Source organism: Alnus glutinosa, chromosome 13, assembly GCF_958979055.1.
Source record: "Alnus glutinosa chromosome 13, dhAlnGlut1.1, whole genome shotgun sequence".
NCBI classification, from domain to species: Eukaryota; Viridiplantae; Streptophyta; class Magnoliopsida; order Fagales; family Betulaceae; genus Alnus; species Alnus glutinosa.
Window position 1 is genome coordinate 71,131 of NC_084898.1, and position 19,855 is coordinate 90,985.

General features: G+C 37.3%; 2 protein-coding genes across 5 annotated transcripts; both read right to left on the reverse strand.

Annotated features, from left to right (window-relative positions):
- Positions 1-3,575: 3,575 nt before the first annotated feature.
- On the reverse strand, positions 3,576-14,394 carry LOC133854360 (uncharacterized). Its single transcript, XM_062290532.1, has 10 exons — positions 13,923-14,394; positions 13,724-13,802; positions 13,510-13,604; positions 13,039-13,143; positions 12,883-12,962; positions 6,645-6,735; positions 6,465-6,572; positions 6,136-6,222; positions 4,162-4,230; positions 3,576-4,036 (listed from the first exon to the last, which is right to left on the reverse strand). Exons 1-10 carry the CDS (start codon positions 14,166-14,168, stop codon positions 3,905-3,907), a joined length of 1,092 nt encoding a protein of 363 aa, XP_062146516.1. The 5' UTR covers positions 14,169-14,394; the 3' UTR covers positions 3,576-3,904.
- Positions 14,395-15,426: 1,032 nt separating this feature from the next.
- LOC133854662 (probable methyltransferase PMT18) lies at positions 15,427-19,247 on the reverse strand. 4 transcript variants are annotated; one of them, XM_062290909.1, is made up of 7 exons: positions 18,977-19,247; positions 18,345-18,633; positions 17,543-18,243; positions 17,122-17,332; positions 16,498-16,795; positions 15,932-16,396; positions 15,427-15,827 (listed from the first exon to the last, which is right to left on the reverse strand). In XM_062290909.1, the coding sequence occupies exons 3-7, from the start codon at positions 18,233-18,235 to the stop codon at positions 15,599-15,601; spliced, it is 1,896 nt and encodes a 631-aa protein (XP_062146893.1). In that variant the 5' UTR covers positions 18,236-18,243; positions 18,345-18,633; positions 18,977-19,247; the 3' UTR covers positions 15,427-15,598. The 4 variants fall into 4 exon arrangements, with proteins under 4 accessions (XP_062146893.1, XP_062146894.1, XP_062146892.1 ...); XM_062290910.1 differs by lacking the exon at positions 18,977-19,247 and adding an exon at positions 18,735-18,867; XM_062290908.1 differs by lacking the exon at positions 18,345-18,633.
- Positions 19,248-19,855: the final 608 nt, after the last annotated feature.

Below are 19,855 nucleotides of genomic sequence, written 5' to 3' on the forward strand. Positions count from 1 at the left end.
TTTAAAAAAAAAAAATTTTAAAAAAAAACTGAAAAAATTGGGAGTGAATGAAACCACCCAGGATGCTTACCCAGCAATAGGAGGAGATCACATTGTTGTGTCATGATTCGAGGCGACTCACTGAGAGCTTTGCTGAATAGTGGGACAGGATGACTGACACGTGACACATACATGGGACCATGGCCGAGAGGATCGTAGAGATACATACCACAGTGCAGAGGAGAAGTGGACTTGATCTTGACGTTGATGACTATATGCCAGAGGACGGCTTCTTTCCTAGAGATGGGATGATGCAATAGTTGTTTTGAGTTAATGATGTTTCTTTTTTGGATGACTATAGGCATTGGCCTAATGGTATTTTAAGTTGGCTAATGCTAGGGAGCATCACTCTCCATGGCACACTTGTAATTATTCATGGCACATTAAATTACAAATGTGCCATGGAGCAGTACTTTTTCCGGATGAATTCCGAAAAAAAAGTGCTGCTCCCTAGCATCACTCTTTTAGGTTATGTTTGTACATTTGGGTTGCTTCTTCTTGTTCTTTTCCCACCATAATGGTAGTAACTATTGTTAATTATTCATATTTATTATGCTTAATGTGGTACATTACGATATTGTTTTGATTAGATTAACTATGGATTTCTCTCATGTATTATTTTAAATTTATAGCATGCTTGCGAAAGGTTTAAGAGATTTTGTTTTCACAAACCCCAAGAATTTTGATTTACACTGATATTTTGAGGATAAAATTTTTATAAGGAGGGGAGAATGTAACGCCTTTCCTAGACAAGTGGCATTAATGTCTTTAAAAATAATAAAAGTAATTTACAAAACCCAAAGCCCTTACATATTATTTGTGAGAAAATAATTTCCAAACGAATACTCGAAATATTTACACTACAAAACAAATGTTTTAAAGGAAATTAAGGTTCTCGAACGATTGACATGCAACCTTAAACAATCGAAGACAACTGTAACCGAGCGTTTGGAATCCAACTTCGAACGTTCAAAAATAACTGCACGGAATGATCGATCACATAATGATAAATATTCTTTAAATTAAATGGTAGGAGAAAGAGAAAGGAAAAAGAAATTATTTAAATATTGTTTCAAATAAATGATAGAGGAATAAGATATGAAAGAGATAGTTTTTTATATTAGAATAATTTTAAGGGAACTATTTTTGCTTCCCTAAATTTAGGGTACAACTATTGGTTCCCTTGGTGTTTCCTTAGTTTAGGAAATAAGAGAATTTTATTCAAGGGTTTTTTAGGAGTTTTTCTTATATCTAGGAAAATGAATGAGATTTAGACAAGCTGCTGCTAGTGCTCTAATATGGTTAATGATGATTGTTAGGACTTCTAGGATCGATAGGAGTTGTGTTTTAAGTTTGAGAATAGATTTACAATTTGGATTCTGTTCACTATTTTTATTTTAAAGCATCAAACGTTCGACCCTTGAGGATCGAATGATCGACATTAAACAAAAATCAATAATTAGGGTTTATGTTGCATGATTAAGAATCTATGTGTAAGCTTAGGATTTCCATGCCAATCTAATATATCCCAAATACTATTGTATGTATTGCAGTGATGGGGAGGTTGAGATGTCCGATAATGAGGACGATCATCCAAGGTAAGTAAATGCTTATGGAACGGTTCTTATTTCTCTATGCGACATGTTTAATGATTTGAGCATACTTTAATTCCATTATGCTATAAGCCTAACTATTTTATCAATTGTTCATAAATGCTACCAAACGGATATTTGTTTATTAAATGGTTTATAATAATAGAACATATGATATAGATTGTCATGTACGGATGACGGGCACATGTATATATATATGGGCTTGTCATCCCTATGGTCAAGAGATTTATATTTATTTTTTGACATTGGATCCAATAGTTTTAGTGTGACCGACACAATCATGTTTGATTGGTGGTTACTACGAACAGACGTCATTAGCGGCGTGGGGCACCCGATGTCGGACTCGATCAGTTGCTACTGATGGACTGTATGCGAAAACATTCGGGACCCCAGTATTGTACTACAGGTCCCTCGGGATAGCGTCAACCTTATCGAGAATGGGTAAATAGCTTGAATAGACCATACAGAAAAGAGTTATGACTATTAAGCATATAAATTATCTATCAAGCATGATTTGTTGCATTAAAATAAAAGTGAATTGCTATTGGGGTTATGCTTCCTCTTCGATAAAAACAAATCAATCTTTTATTTTTATTGCCATATTAATGAAGGCAACACTCATTAACTTTGTAAAACAACCTATGGCATTCTGGTTCCCAAAGTTGAGGATTTCGAATCGGTACTAAAGGCTCATTGTATAGTAAGTTCCGTAATAATTTACTTATTAAGTCGTAGACTTATGTAAAACACATGTAAAACACCTCGGTGTTTTGCAAATTAAAAGGTTTGTCAAACTGTTGATGTGAACATTTTTCCTAGGATAAAGATGTCGAGCGAGGGACTCGTATTGTCAGGTTATCGTAGATAGATAGAAGTTGCTAATTTTGTAGTATTTCTCTTTGAAAGCTCTGAGTTTGTATTGATGATAATTAATGGTAATTGAAGAAAATTATAGATGTCTCAGATCATTCTTTTTTTGCTTTCTGCTATAGTTTACTTTGATAATTGGTGCTTGTGTAGTGAATCCAGCTAATTACAAATTAATTAATGTGGAGGCACTAAGAGTGACACTCCATCTTAATTATTTCAATTAATTAATTTTGGAGGCGTTAGAATGCTCTTTATCTCCTGAAACACCATAAACACTCTTTTCCTTGGACGGTTCTATTCGCCATGGCTTTTTGGGCTTTACAGGAACAAGGCGGTTTTCCATTCCACAAAGAGTAATGCTATTTAAGGTCTGTTTGGGTTTACAATTTCAAAAAGTACAATTTAAAAATGTGCAATTTGAAAGAGTGATTTTTAAAAACGCAGTTAAGCGTTTGGTTAAATCGCAGTTTGGCCTTTAAAATCGCAAATTAGCTTTTAAAATTCAGCATTTTCAAAAAAACACCTCCTTACCTGCGATTTGAAAAACCAGTTTTCTGTGTTTTCAATTCGCAATTTTATAAAAAAAAAAAAAAAAAAAAAAAAAAAAAAATTCTCAAACGGTTCATTTTCTGCGATTTGGTTTAAAATCGCACTTTTTGTCTACGAAATCGCAATCCCAAATACACCCTTAGTAAATACGACAATCATATAACTGTCAACTGTGATGACGTGGCAGTAAAAATCAATCCTTGCTTCTTTTTTTACAAGTGCTACAAGTGCTGATCCAATGACTAATTTTCACTGTCACATCATCAAGTTGTATGTCAGTCAAATGCTCACCAAAACACCATTTCCACCTGTTTAAGCCTATTGGGTTCTATTTTACCACTCAAATCTCCAATGTAGTTAGGCAACCGATTTAGTAGGCCACAATCTAGTGGGGTTTCAGGCTTCCAGCCAGGTCGCCGTTGTCTTCTGCATGGGCAGCCTATAGTCTGCAGTCTGTTACAATACCACTAAAGGTTTCTTTTGTGGTGACACTTCTCTACATGATTCACATAAACAGTACTCTTAATTACCTTGAATCCAACTTCACGAGATGAGAAGAAAATAAAATTACATGGGACAGAACTATATTGATCAAGTACTTCACAAAATCACAGCAATTCAAATATATTCTTTCTCAGACTCTTTAGCAAGAGTTCAAGGCTACACATTATAAAGGTGAGCAAAGGTGAGCAAAAGTCAAAATGAAGATTCGTGAAGCAATTTGTACTGCCTTAGCTTCTAGAAAACATGTTCGAGAACCAGAAAAACACTCCAAAAATGGGATCCTGTAAAGAGCTTTGGGAAGAAGACTAATTGTGATAATTAGGGATGGTCTATTGCAGGTCCTGCTTGCTCTTACTTCTTTTCATCTTTGCCTTAAATCTCGACTTGACCATGAGTGTCTGTACTGTATAAGCAAAGTTTCCTACAGCCATTAGAACTAAAAGGATCCCACAAAAAGGCACCTGCCAATAACAGCTTTCTATCAGTAAACATTGCTTCAGCAAATGCAATAATGTAATTTCTCATGTCCATTATTATTTCATTTGGTCAAACTGATGAACACAGGAAGTTTCTCCACAAAAATTACCTGCCATTCAGAAACAACCCCAACCAATGCAGTCTTGAGCAACAGTAGTCCAACATATGCCTCAAAACCCTAGATAAAATTCAGAAACACACAAACAGAAAAGCCATGAATATTAACTTAAACAAATTATATATAACAAAGACGAAAATTTTCTCATGATGTCACTATCAGGCAGGAAACCATACTCGTCTTGCTATATTTTTAGCACAAAATATCATTGATTTTTATGCAAATCTCTCTCTCTCTATCAAAAATAAAAAATAAAAGGGGGCACGATCACACTCAGGTCATTGTGATAACTTCAACAAATATTAATATGTTAACAAAGATGAAAATTTCTTCACAATGTCACCATCAAGCAAATTTCGTTCGAACAGAACCATTAGATGATGCTCAGCACTAATTCCAAAGAGCTTCAGTCGATAGTTCGATCGTAGCTCATTCGAACGAAGTTATGAGGTTTACTAGAACAATTCCTGTGAGCTTCATTCAATATTTTGATCGAATTTCGTTCGATTGAGAATGCGATGTTTGATCTCATTCGATCAAACTTAATGTTCGTTTGACCAAACTTACGGTAGGGTAGTTTTGTAATTTTATATTCAGGGCCGCGACCCTACTATTTAAGCTCAAAAGGATGGCCTGGCTGCCCAGACTTTATATTTTGTCAGTTTTCTCAATAAGAAACATTTAGGGAGTGATTTTTCTTCAATTTTCATGCAATTCCTCAATTTTTCTTTGAATTTGTGGAAGAGTTGAGTTATAGTGCTTGTAAATTCAGCTTCCCACTACGCCACGTTGTATCAGTTAGAATCAGAGCTTAGGTTCCTTTCCTGTCATGGGATGCTGCTCAGTTTCAGTTGATAGTTCAATCGTAGCTCATTCAACCGAAGTGATGATGCCTACCAGTATAAATTCCTGAGGAATTTGGTCAATATTTCGATTGATCAAGAATCTGATGTTTTGTCTCGTTCGATTGAACTTAATGTTGGTTCGACCGACTTGTGGTAGGATAGTTTTGTAACATTATTTTCAATGTTGTGACCCTACTTCCATTTAAGCTAGATAAAGACGGTCTAGCTGCCCAGGCTTTATATTTTTTTAGTTTTTTCAATAAGAAACTCGGGGGGGTAATTTTTCTTCATTTTTCCTGCCATTCCTTGATTTTTCTTGGATTTGTGGAAGAGTTGTGAGTTACAGTGCTTGTAGATTCAGCTTCCCACTACGTCACACTGCATCAGAAAACCCAACACACACTCGAAAGAAAAATAAAATAAAATATATATCAACTTACCTTCATCTGACATGACTTTTAGGTTCCCAAAACAAACCTTTTCACTGCAATTGTGTATATAGGTCATGCAATATATATTATATTACCACTTAGTAACCAAAAATAAATAAAAAAATCACATAAAGCCTCAAAAAACAGTTTTATTTGTAGGAATGATTAGCTCGAATATTCCAGCAAACTATGAGTTCCCCAATATTCTACATGCGTGGACACATAAAACCCCACCTGAGGATCCTAGAGAAGGAGAAGTGAAGTTGCACAAAATTTAAAGAGACGGACCGCTTCCAACCTTATCACGGGAGGCATTCTCACTTTGTCCCTCCTCCCTTATCCCTCCCCCGATCAGTGACCTTAAACCCTCTTGACCCCATTACTCCTCCCATGGTTCTTTGTTATCTTACCTTTGTATTTGCTCAGAAAAAATAAATAAGAGTTCCCCAGGATGGTACGTGATTTCACAATCCTACTAGGCTACTAGCTCAATGGAAGACAGAGAACTGCAATCCACTTGGGATTTTACTTATTTTATTAATTAAATATCATTGCATGTTATGCAAAACATATAAAGTTGTGAAAAATAAGTCTATGCAATAGGTTATATTCATCTTTAAATGAATAATGCTACTAACATGCTTCAGTAAATTTTTAAAAATTAACGACCAAGATTTTGTGTAAATTACCTGCAAAATGAAAAGTATGGGACACAACAACCACAATTGGCCATCCACGCCGGCCGTTTCTCCCCAGACAACATCCATTCTCTTAGCCTGAAAATAAAAGTAAAATAAAGCGGGAAACCATTTGTTCACAAACATGGAGATCTGTAATTGCAATAACATAACATGGATGATAAAAGGACAAAGAGGAGAGAGAGAAGGGGGGGGGGGGGGTGAAGATTAGGGGTCAAAATGTGCATGATGACCTATAACTGAGACAAAACAAGGCAAGACAAAAAAAAAAAAAAAAAAAATGGAAAAGTTTTAGATGCGGAGACAATTTGGAATGGCACCTTTCCCAATGCAATACGGGTATAGAGTCTCTGGCGTTGATATCTATTTTGTAAAAGCATTGCAACTCCTTGCATCATTGCCCATTGTAGAAAAAGTTGAACCCCTCTCTGCACAAAATTTAACTAGAAGTTATATACAGAACAAGTGTTATGGTTAACACATAAGCAAGCAAAAATAACCTGCTTTTGGGCACAATTTGGTTGTCCTTTAATCTCCCATGTCAAACTAACGACGGCCATAGCCATAGCACAGTAGTGATGGTATATCCACCTGTGAAATCAAAACAATATCTTCAGTGTGCTGCTCAACCCAGCCAAAACAAATAAGTACCATGTCAAGGGTGACAACACTGATGAACTAGAACATATACCATTCAATGTGGATTTGACAAACATACCACATTTATTTCTTTTCAGGCAAGTATAGAAAATTTTTATCAGTGAAAACAGGTGAAAGCCCTAGTCAGAGGAAGTACACAGGAAAATAGCGAACCACAAAGAAACACAAAATGCTAAAGTTCAAGGTATTTGCAACACCTATAAAAAATAAAAGTCAGAAGCAATAAGCAAGACATCAACTTAAAAATGATCGCAAGAAAAGAAACTTCAGGCTGTGGTTAACACGCTCCAAAGTATGACTTTTACCTCCCACGCCATTTACACAAAAGCAAGCGCATTGGAACAGCTTTCGTATCTGAACTCAGCCAAACTCAAACTCATATGGAGCTCAATCCATTAATTGTTCAGCCAAAAAAGTGAGTTTGGCTAGATTAGTTCAATTGAAAACCCTAGTCTCAGTACCAAACAAAGCTTGACCTCAAATTTCTCATTCCTAGAAAAACTCCAAATCATAGAATCCTCTCCAACTCTTCATGGATTTTCTTAATACAAAAAGTCAAAAAGAGTTATCTACCCATTCCAACTCTCAATCTTGCACTTTTCCAAATCATGGGTTCCAAGAAAACATTACACCATAACTTTCTCTGCAGCTAGCCATTGATGTCTTCCAATCTGTAGTACTTCAAAAGAAACCCAGAGAAACAGTTCTAAGGAATCTCTAAAGACCAAATATCATGCTAAAGTGAACTCTCTGACCATCCCCAACATCAAATCTAGCGTACAGATAAAACACATCCCAACCTCTCTTCACTCCCCTTTCAAAGACTAAACCCCATGTGAGAACATTCACTATGTTAGACTTTTTATGAGAGCAATGGGAATGACTACAATTGTTATATTACACATTTATAGTACTCTGTATTGTAAATTATAGTCTCTTTATATTCATTCACATGCTAGATGTAGCAAAATTAAGGAGCTACTCAGATTGTTCCTCGCTTCACCCCCCCATCATGCATGCAAGACCTAGATTAAATCTTCTGGTAGAAGCCAAAACCTTGGAATACTCAAGGTTTGAACATCCTTTACCATGAATAACGTGAGATAACCAACTCAAAACAATAAAAAGAGTGCATGTACTGAATAATGTCAAAAACAATGTATGCAATAGTAGGCCAGAGTATCAGCACAGATAGATTCTTTATACTAAATTACGAAAATACCAAAAGCAAAGTGAGAACATGAAGATACAAAGCACCAATAAGCTTTAGTTCAAATGGTACTTCCTCTCTTTGTAACAAGGTGGAGGGTGAGGTCATGGGTTCAAGTCCCACCGGGTGCGTAACTTACCAATTAAAAAAAAAAAAAAAAGACAAAGCAATGGCTAGTTTGTCTCAAAACATCACCATTGAACCTCTTTGACTCAAGCTTTGATGTTCAGACTTTGTTTTTGGGCCTCAAAACTTGTCAAGTTGCTAAAAGCGGGATGGTTAACATGCTCAAAAGGACGACTTTACCTCCTGCACCATTTACACCACATTGAACACAACAGATCATCTTTCATCTCTGAACTGCCCAGAATATGATTTATCTGGCATGGGCTACATGAGCTCCCAGTAATTTACCGGATAAATTGAGCTGAACTCAAACTCATAGAACTTAATCCATTATTTTGGAGCCAAAAGTGAATTCTCTGACCATCCCCAAAATCACACCTAACATGCTGATAAAACACATCAGAACCTCTCCATACCCCCTTTTGAAGACAAAATCCAGCGTAAACTTTCATTACGTTGACTTTTTCAAGCCAAACCAAAGCAATGGCAATGGTTACTATTGTCACCAGACAAATTTATGGTACCCTATATTGCACTTTACATCCCTTTATATTCATTTATATGGTAGATGCAGCAGAACTACAGACCTAGCACAGATTTTCCTTCAACCCTCATCACGCAGGCAACACCTAGACTAAATCTTCTGGCAGAAGCCAAAACTTTGACATGGATAAGATTCGAACATCCTTCACCATGAATAACCTGAGATAACCAACATAAAATCACGTATAAAGAGTGCATGTACCAAGTAATGACAAAAAAACAATATATGCCATAGTAGGCCCGAAAGTAGCATATAAATACTGAAAATACAAAAACTAAAGTGAGAATATGAAGGGATAAAATGATGGCTAGTTTGTTTCAGAACTTCACCATTCAACCAGATTGATTTGAGCTTTGAGGTTCAGACATAGCTTTTAGGATTTGATACTTGTCAAATTGCTAAAAGCTGAGTAAATCAATCCCAATTAACTTCATAACCCCACATACCACTATTTAATAATTTCAGCCATTTATAAAAGCTGAGGAATCCAAAACTGTCAGCCATTTATACCACTATTTAATAATTTCAGCCAAGTGTTGACTACCACCAACCAATATGCACTGGAATAAACTAAATCCAAGGCAACACTACTCAATACTTCATAACCCCACATTTAGGATGGGATGGGAATGAAGCAGGTTCTGAAATTCTAGACTTCAGACAAGAAAGCATAATGGGCAAGAGAAGATAGAAAAATTAGGAAAAGTGCACCTAGATATTTGCATGTTATTCTCTAGTCATCTAGATGGCCTGAAGAACCCAAATGATAATAGACGAAAGCTTACTTCAAAAAGAAAATACAAGAAAACAAATCCTTTGATCCCAAAATTATTTTTGTTATTAAATAACAAGTGAGGAATCTGTAGAACACCTCTTATTCCATTGCAAGATTCCTTATGCCTTTATGGAATTCTATCTTCGGCCTTTATGAGTTAATGTGGGTCATGCCTAGGCGGGGTGGTAGATCTCTTTGCTTGTTGGAAAGGGTAGTGTGTCTCTCTCAAAGGGTAGCGGTGTGGAAGATAATCCCTTTGACGTAGCGAAAGCGATAGATGTGAAAGAGAAATTGTGTTCTCAATGCACAAAAATCAACACAGACGTTGATAGAGAAAACTGATATATTATTGATGGCAAAAAAAAAAAAGGACTACTTATTCCAATAAAATTGATCCAAACTTATAGTAAAACCCTAAAGCTACGAAAGGTAATAAAATTCTCCTAAGAATGGAAATAAAAAAATACAAGAAAAATATAATAATTATAGAAATACTTCAAAGAAAACCTAAAGATGGAAAATTCAAATAAACGGTAAAATCCTAATCTAAAATAGAAATCAATAAAATTGATTTTCTTTGTCAACCAAATATGGTTGAAAATCAGCTGGGATATTGACAGATCCTCTCCTTCTGTATTTGCCCCGTCTGAAACCGAATAGAACTCTTCTAAAACGACGCTTTCCCAATATGTTCTTTGTTATTTTTCTCAACTTAGAAAACACCGAAAACATGGGTAAATGTTGTCTTACATCAGACACCCCACTTGAAAAAAACTCAAACTCAAGTTTACTTGGAGAAATCTACGTAGATAGCACCAAGACACATATGTTCCTATTTGTCTCATTCCATAAAATTTTCTACAGCAATTTCTTCTTGGATATCATCTTCAACTTCACCGTTTTCTTTGAAGGAATCGCCATTGTTTATTTCCGTGGTGATCGTGATAAGTTGCGCATGTGGTTGATGGGTTTCCATTGGTTTCATAGGCGGAATAGAGGATTGCAATGGTACGAATTTTGCACCAATCGCAATTCCGTCTTCATAGCCGAATTAACAGCCTGTGGTATAGGACCACAACCAACAATTGGTCGGCCACAAGCCATCTCATCGACGCAATTGTGATTGTGATAGTGATGCCTTCTGCCGCCGAGCCCAAGCCCAACGATGATTTGTCAAATCACCCGCAACTCGCGTTCGATACCACCCAACTGCCAATCATGAGCACAAACAAATGCCCAAAGGGCCTACACTCTACGCTCTTCGTCGTCGGAGTGGTTGCTTGCATTTTCCTCGTTTGCCATCAGACCAGAATAGTCAAGGCTCTAATACCAATTGACATAGCAAAAGCGATAGACGTGAAAGAAAAACTGTGTTCTCAATGCACAAAAATCAACACACACGTTGATAGAGAAAGCTACGAATGGTAATAAAATTCTCCTAAGAATGGAAATAAAACAAAATAAGAAAAATTCAATAATTATAGAAATACTTGATAGCAAAGAAAACCTAAAGATGGAAAATTCAAATAAACTATAAAATCCTAATCTAAAATAGAAATCAATAGAATTGATTTTCTTTGTCAACCAAATATGGTTGAAAATCAGCTGGGATCTTGACAGATCCTTTCCTTCTGTATTTGCACTGTTTGAAACTGAATAGAAATCTGCTCAAACGACGCTTTCCCAATATGTTCTTTGTTATTTTTATTAATTCAGAGACACTGAAAAATGGGTAACTGTTGTCCTACATCACTTCTTGCTTAATGTGGTGTATTTAGTGAAAAAGAAATAGTTGCAGCTTTGAGGATTGCGAGAGAGTGGTCGTGGAACTAAAGGCCTTTTCCCTCAAAACCCCATACCATTGGACAACCGCCTTTGAGTGCCTTCATATCACTATCCTTAATGAGTTCTTTTTTTTTTCTTTTTCTTTTTTTCTTTTTTATCTTTTTTCTTTTCTAGTTAGGTGTCTCTCTTGCATACTTCATGTGTACTTGGCTTGCGCTATTTTGCATTTTAATAAAAGAAATAAGCAGGATGGGTGTCACCTAGACCTGAGTCAAAGAACTCCAAAAAACCAGGCCCTGGATTAATGTTGGTGAACCATTAGTCCCAAAAAGTGGACCAATCATGTATATCATCAAGCATATCACACACTGAATCTCCTCCCTTCCCCCGCCCCACCTACCCAAAAATAAATAAAAATATTGCTAACTACAACAAACATGATTTAAGTTCAGGGCTTGCACTTGCAAAACCATAAGAAATTATCCAAATGGGGATCACGATGACCTAACACCAAACCCCGATCTATAATAACCTAGGGAAAGTGCTAGTCACTTATGCGCTATCATTCAAAAAAGACTAGTCAAGTTGCAATTGGTGCTCCCTACAATCACTTATAAAACTCAGTCTCATCTAGTAAGGAAACCAATGTGGGATTTAGTGTTATGAGTGCCTTTATAATCTACCCACTCAATGTGAGCAATTCATCCTCCCAATGTAGGACTGGGGTGTTACAATACTTACCCTTTAAATTCCTGGTGTCCTCTTCAAGACCACGTCATGCAGTCCTCCAATATCACATGGCATTACTAAGTTGCTCTAATACCATTTGTAACAACCTACAAAAAGTGGTAACCACATATGTACTATCATTCCAAAAAGACAAGTCAAGTTGCAATTGGTGCTCCCTACAATCACTTATAAAGCCCAAGTTCACCTAGTACAGAAATCAATATAGGACTTAGCACCATGAGTGCCTTTATAATCTACCCACTCAATGAGAGCTATTCATCTTTCCAATGTGGGAGCAGGGTGTTACATAGTTCATGTTATACTAAAACTAGAACTATATTCAATCAATTTAGTAGTAAGTTTGCTTATCTCGATAGCATATTGACTCTAACATATCCTTTTGTAAGTCACCCCAATTTTGGCTTCATCAATTCTACGAACATTATCAGAAGATGGTCTACAGAAAATTGCGTGTCCCCAACATTTGAGGGATTCCCAATTAGTTGAATAAACTCTGCCTCAACAAAACAAATGGCAGGCTAAATCAGATTGTACGTCTAAGTCATAAACCATAAGTCTGTCTATATGCAAGATTCAACCATCACAACATAAACAAAGTCATCTCATGTAGTTCATAAAGTTTCAAACAGTGCATCTCCAGGGTGAAAAGCATTCAGCTTCATAAGGAACCAGTAGGAGCCAGATAAATTGAAGATTTAGTAAAGAGGTATTGTAAATTTAAGTCATCACTGAAATTAAACATTGATATTTTGTGATATATAACATACAGACCATTGTTCACACATTATCAATACAAGAAACGTGCTATTAGAGCCGCTGAATGTGACAAGAAGCATGGTCATTGTTAAGCCAAAACTCAATGTCAGGAAAGATTGTGTGCATGTTTACCATGGACGAATATCACTTCCGTTCACCCTCAAAATGTTTTCTCGCAATGCCAAACCAGTATAGAGGAACAAAAGCCAACCCTGAAAGTGTAAGGTCCATATTAAACTGCAAATGAATCTTCAAATCAGACGTGGAGAACTTTAAGTAGGGGGATACCTGGTACAGCTGAACAGGAAACGCTGGCAAGCATCCATCCCAAATCCAAGATCTTAGAATAAGTAGCATTGATGGGAAAAAGAGAAACAGAAGGGCGGTTCTATCCTGGTCCAAAGAGATAAAGAGATTCAACTGTGAGTGAAGGTTCACTTTGGCATTTTTTTTTTTTTTTTTTTTTTTCAGTTTGGGGTACACGGAAAATGCACAAGAAAGATGATAGAAAAAGCTCGATAGCAATTAAGCAGAAGTAGAAGAAGCTTTATCTTTATAGAAGGTGAAGTCTGCTTCTGCTCAAACATATCGATCAGATTTTGATGAAAAGAAAAAAAAAAAAAAAATGAATTTGTTCGCATGTGTCATCAATCTGAAGGAAGAGAATATGTCATGCAAACGTGCTTCGAGAATAACAAAGAAGACATGATGCGGTTGAGAGTGAAAAGAATAATCTGGGTGTGAAATTAGAAGCAATACTCTGTAACTGTTGTACTCCTCTTTAACCTTCAGCTGGACGTCTTTACGAGAGGCACGCACATTGATAGGACCCAGAAACATCCTCAGAAACCCGCCTGCCCTCAAGTATCAGACAGAAATTAACAGAATTTATAATCAAAATACTACTTCTACTACTAATAATAAAATCATATAGGGAAGGAGAGGAGAGAAGAGAAGAGAAAGGGAAAAGCACCCTGAGCTTTGCCAGGAAGGAACGAAGCGGCATCTCCATCAACCACAACACATGTCGCTCTCTCTAATTCTTCTTGGAGCTGTTCAGAAGGGAAACAAAGAAATCTAATTTAAAGAGAAAAATCATATATCATTGAAAGAAAAAAAAAGAGAGACAAATATCGAGGGATGAATCAATCGGATCCAATTGAATGAATTGCCTTGTCGGCTAACTTGGGCTGAAGAAGCTTATGGGAGAGAAGAGAATGGAGTAAGGAGCGGAGGCGGCGGATGGAGGAGTCAAGGGACAGTGCGCGGTGACGGAGAGACTGCTCATCGGAGGAGGTCCTGGAGATGAAGGATGCGGCCGAGTCCTGCAGCTCCTTTGCCTGCTCGACGACTCTACCTACTTCTTCCTCTATATTCTTCGCCGACTCCTCCAACGTTGCGTCTGAATTCTCCCCCATCTCTTCTATCCGGATCGCCCTCTGATTTGATTCGATTAGACGGTCTGTTATTTCACGCAGAGAGACACTTCGTTTAGCTCTTACGCAATTCCTTTCTCGCGTTGTGCTCTCGTTTTCTTTTCGGAACCTCAACTTAATTGGAGGAGAGCCTCCCGATATCCACCGCTGCTTATTACGACTAAATTGTTTAGGCTACCAACCCTCTGGCCATCCTAATCAGAGACTAGGCATCTTATATACATACATATGTACGTTTAGTGGTAGCCCATTTACCAAATTTGATATGATTCTCATGAACAATGTAAATTGTGTAATCAACGTAGACCTACGTTGAGCCGCTGCATCAATCATAATTATATTTATTTTATTGTTTTAGTAATTAATATGCTAAATGTCACATAAACTTACAAATTGATAAATTTAATTACTCCAAGAACTGACGTTATTAGTGTTATGTGAACAATCGCATCAACTTATAGCAATCTTCTTTGTTTCATACTCTTTTTTATTAATGTTTCTGATGACTAGAAGTCTAGATCTGTACCACAGTACACTATCATCACCACCAGTAATTCACACTAGCGCCATTGCCATTTTCTCATGGCAATTACAATTATACCAGATCAATTTAGAGAGCCCTTCATGAGGCTATTAGAAATGCTGGGGCTGTCTCCATACTTTTCCCTGAATGCATTCTCATCTCCCCCCAATCTTGGCTTTTCATCTTTTTAGACAGTTAGAAGGATCCCCCTTAATTCTCTTTGGTTTCTGTATGCCTATGAGTCGTTAATATATCATAATTAAAAGTTAATATAAAAAGTCTAACAAATAAGTGGTTAATATATCATAATTAAGCTGAAAGCTATGAGTTTAAGTTTTAGATTAAATGGTGTCCCAAGGACACCCAAGTTAATCTCTCGCAAACATACTTAGAGAGGGGCGTACGTTAGTAACACCACTGCCGAACACAACTACTGTCCATCCCAAACAACAGTTTAGAGAACAAGAGGACACACCAAGATTCCAAACCAAGAGAGATAAGGGCATGGATAGAGTGGGCGAGAGTGTGTGGTGGTCAGATCATGCTTGGACTCTCTTTCGAAACCACCTATGCCAACTTGTAGAGTTAAAAGGAAATTGGCCCCCTGACCATGAATGTCAAGGACTTTCTATGCTAAATCCACTATCCTTATCTTCTTTCTGTAGGGGTTGTAACTTGCTCCAGTTTATCAACAACTTAATAGAACAAAGTACATGATGACTAAGCAAAACTAACCTTTTTTTTTTTTTCATTTAAACAGCAAAAGTATGCTTTGGCAAAACTCAAGTAAACACGACAATTCCCATAGAAGAAAAGAACTCCCGAAAAGCTGCAAGCAGAGACACAGATGCAGCAGGGGAAAAAATGGAAAATACGCTACAGCTCTTTACTAGTCTTGTTTCTGTGTAGCTTCACCAGTCCAGTAAGTTTTGACAGCAACAAGAATTTTCTCCGGATTGAAGGGCCCGCTTTCATGGTCCATAATCTGGCTCTTCCATCTCATTCCATCTGTAATACCCTGAATCTTCACAAGGACTTCCACTGTGTCCCTAAAGATAACTGTTCCTTCTGGCCTCAGAATTCTATCCATTTCTAGCAGAATGTAGGTGATATCGCACCTTCAATACACAAACACAAATTCAATCACAAAATGAATAATTATAAGACCAAAAGATCATTGAGCACATAGTGTGCAATTGTGCATCTGTCTCTCAAGTTTTACCTGTCCTGATATATGCTGAAGACTCCGCCTGCATGAATCAGATCGTATGTTCTTGGATACGTTGAGAATGCCTGACACCAATCCTGGTATGTCCCAATGAAACCCCGTTCATAAATGACGCCTAGAGTGTCCTGCTTCGAATTGGCAGGAACCACATTCATGACCCACACTGGATACTGTACCAAGGCAGCGGCGAATCCACCAAGGTAGGCATTCATGTCCATTATGTTCCTGTATCGTCCGTTGGATAGGGGAATGATCCGCTTGTAATGTGTCACTCTGTCTTTCCATAGTTCATTGTCCTCTTGGAATTTCTCAACTGTGATCCCTGGTATTGAACCAATAGTAATTCTAGGAGGGTTGGCAAATGCGCGCTGGGGCCACTTTTCCAACGCTCCACCAGCAACTTCATCTGAGCTGCTTACTTCCGGTAGCGGGGTTATGCAAGTTTCCATATTTCTGTACCTTTTCAGCACAAATGATACAAAGGTAAATGGAGTCAAACCACAATAGTTTTTATATATCAAATGCAAAACTAATAAGAGTGAAAGATGCCGTGGGAGTACCAAGCAGTGTCTGGATCATCCGACTTGCATAAATGCGGTGTTTTATACAACTTCCTGCTCTTAATGCACTCAATGTGGTTGATGGGCTTTTGCCAAATTGAAAGATCCTTCTTTTCAATAACTTTCTTCCAGCACAGGCTCTTGGCAACATCCTCAATTGCATCTTGCTCTTGTTTCAAATCTTCTTGTGTTCTTTCCCATCCTCTCCAGTATTTCTTCCAGTTGATAGGAGGGCCAGAAAGAATCCAGTAACCACCAGGCCTCAGAATTCTGTCCACTTCAATTAGATACATACCATCTGCAAAAATCAAAAGATGAGATGGGTACAAAATTTTCATACTGCAGTGTTAAGCATATTTATGTTTTTGCAATTTGTAATGTTAAGCAAGAAGGACAAAGTTTCTATCTTCCTTATTGTTTGATTGTTTTAAGTTTGTGAACTGAAATAGATACATACCATCTGCAAAACTCAAAAGATCAGATGGATAGAAAATTTTCATATTGCAGTGTTAAGCATATTTATAGTTTTTGCAATTTGTAATGTTAAGCATGAAGGACAACGTTTCTATCTTATTGTTTGATTGTTTTAAGTTTAAGAATTGACAAAAATACATAAATGCTTACCATATTTATGCCAAGGAATCAAGCAGCGGGAACAATGAGCCATATCAAAAGCCCTCGCTGGGTAAGGAAGCCTCTGTGAAGCCATAATGCCAATCATAGCAGGAACTCCCCGCTCCAATGCAAACTGGACCTGTGCTTCGTGTGTGTCCCTTGGTGCAAAAGACATTGCCAGGATGTCCCTCCTCAACAGGTAAGCACCCCAGCTTGCTACCTTAATACCCACAACCAAAACAAAAGACATTAGCAAATTGCCATCCCCGTCTATTATACACTTGGAAATAAAAAAAATTACACTCAACGACGGGTAGCTTAAACATGACATCAAGTAGAAGTCTTCGGTGAATGTGGGGAACTGCGGCCTTCATACTTCATAGGCCGTCCCAAGAAGTAAATAAGTTAAAATGAAATATAAACTACTTACACCACAGCCTGTATCTATTGCAGTTCTGATATTCCCGCTTCTGAGAGGAATGAGCTCGTCAATGTCATCAATATATGCATCAGCTCCACGGGGGAACATGGTGCCTCCTCCAGGGAATCTGAAACGCTCACCCTCGACTTGAATCCAATTCTGAACAGCCTTCTCAATGCTGAGTTCTCTATGGGGAATATTGCCATACCAGGCATAGTCTCGGCTCTGAGGCCATTTGAAAGGGGTCTTGTATCTTGGTGGAGCAGGTATCAGGCAAAGGAGGAGTTCTTCCTTTTTGGGGCAATGCCGCTCTCTGTATTTCAACATGTTACGATCGAATTTCCTTGCCCTCACTGGATCTTGGCAAGGAGTGTATTCGCTATAGGACAAAGCACAAGGCGGGAACTTCTGGACTCCGCCGGAGTTGTTGATCTCAACTTGATGATGGCTTTGAAAGTCCAATCTAAATGATGATGGTGATGACGACGACGATGGTACACTGTTGCCTGCGGGAGGTGATCCACCATCACAACCGACTTTATTGTAGACCTCCGATCGATTTGTGGGGGCAGAAGTATTCTGCCAGGCGCCAAAAATGTAAGACAAAATGCAGAGCCCACTGACCCCTAGGATCCAACTGAGGCGCTTCCTCTTGGATTCCAGCTGATGATGCTTTGGGGATCCACTGTACTCCTTTGCCATTTTTACTTCTGCAAAAAATAAAACAAATTTAGAAAGGAAAAAAAAAATCTCAAGAGAAACAGAGGAGGCTGCAATGTCAATATGGGTAATGAAGTGTTGTTGGGCTTACATATTTCTTGGAACATAGACGTTAGACCGAGTATAATCTTTCCATAACCACTCTCTCTTGTTTCCTAAAAATTATAAGGAAAGGAAACAACCAGTGGACGACAATCGGAAAGGGGAAGAGGCAGACAAGTTTTCAAGGGAGCTGGACGCAAACGGCTAATAAATCAACCGGAAAGATTCAAAGAACATGAAAAGATTGAAACTTTTAAGGGCGAAAAAAGAAATCTCAACAAAAAAGGACAGAGTATTAGATCCCACAACAAACAAAGCTAGCTGGTGCGCGGTAGGAACTGAAAACATTACCAAGTGAAGAAAAAAAAAAAAAAAAACGAATATCATAACCAAGAAGCAAAGGAAATCAAGAATACGTAAAGCGGTAAGAGAAACGTACCTCTTTCCAACAATAGAAAATTAAAAGCCAAAAATTAGATAAAGGTACCCTCTTCTTCAAACTTTATAGAACTCTTAACAAGAAACGAACTTTACAGAACTTTTTTTCTTTCTTTTTTGTTTTCCATATTTTTGTCACAAACGCACAAAAAGAAATGGGAAAAAAAGCCTCACTACATCTATGTAGTGGATTTTTTACCCGGGGGGCGGGGGGGAAGAGAAAGAGAAAGAGAAGAATCATACCTGAAGGTGATAGGCACAGCTAAAGATTCCCAGACTCTCCCAATGAAATGTTATTATTACAATGTGAAGCAAACATGGGCCTCCGTGGTATTCGAGTATTCTCCTCTTTTCTTTAATAAAAGTTGGGGTTTAGAAGTTAGAAAATATAGAAAATATTTTTTTCCTGAGCTAATAAATGTATATGATAAGTTTTGAAGCAAGAGAATACATGAATGAAGCTTGGAACAGGAGTTAATGGAGAGAGAGAGAGAGAGAGAGAGAAAGAGAGAGAGGCTAAAAGGTTAGAATAATGGGTAACAAAAAAAAGAAGGGTGTAAAGCCTCCGCCATTACAGGAAGTGATGGTGGTGAGCGTACACAAATAATAAACAATAAAAATAAATAAATAAATAAATAAAAGAGAGAGAAGATGAAGCAGATAGGACTTAGGAGGCACAAAGTGGACATTGTTTTTATCTATTCTTTAAATTTTTTTTAATTTTTTTACTAAGAAAAGAGAAGTGTGGATTTAGTCTACGACCGCATGGCCAGTGGCACCATTACCAAATGAGCGTTCCGAGGAGACCTGCTAGCCTCATTTTCCTCTCCACCCTCACTCTCTCATTTCCATTCCTTTTTTTTTTTTTTTTTCTTTAAAAACAAATATATCAACAAACAATTCACAACACAATCTCAAACTACTTTTGTCCTTACATTATATTAAAATATTTCTTCAAACAAAAAATACCCTTTAAAAGTATTAACAAACTAAACCTATTATTTTTCCAACTTCCTCTTAGTCTTGGAGCATATCATATATATATATATATATATATATATATATATATATATATAGAACCTGAACAGCTAGCTCTCCGTATACATGATGAATGGGATCATT

What these genes read in the sequence shown, in the direction of transcription:
- LOC133854360 (XM_062290532.1), bottom strand. Translation starts at nt 14,168, where the DNA reads ATGGGGGAGAATTCAGACGCAACGTTGGAGGAGTCGGCGAAGAATATA. An exon ending in TTCCTGTTCAGCTGTACCAG is followed by an intron (nt 12,963 to 13,038) that starts GTATCCCCCTAC and finishes TTACACTTTCAG; the next exon opens with GGTTGGCTTTTGTTCCTCTA. An exon ending in GGAAGTGATATTCGTCCATG is followed by an intron (nt 6,736 to 12,882) that starts GTAAACATGCAC and finishes TTGATTTCACAG; the next exon opens with GTGGATATACCATCACTACT.
- LOC133854662 (XM_062290908.1), bottom strand. Translation starts at nt 18,235, where the DNA reads ATGGCAAAGGAGTACAGTGGATCCCCAAAGCATCATCAGCTGGAATCC. An exon ending in CAATAGATACAGGCTGTGGT is followed by an intron (nt 17,333 to 17,542) that starts GTAAGTAGTTTA and finishes GTGGGTATTAAG; the next exon opens with GTAGCAAGCTGGGGTGCTTA. An exon ending in GATGATCCAGACACTGCTTG is followed by an intron (nt 16,397 to 16,497) that starts GTACTCCCACGG and finishes TGTGCTGAAAAG; the next exon opens with GTACAGAAATATGGAAACTT.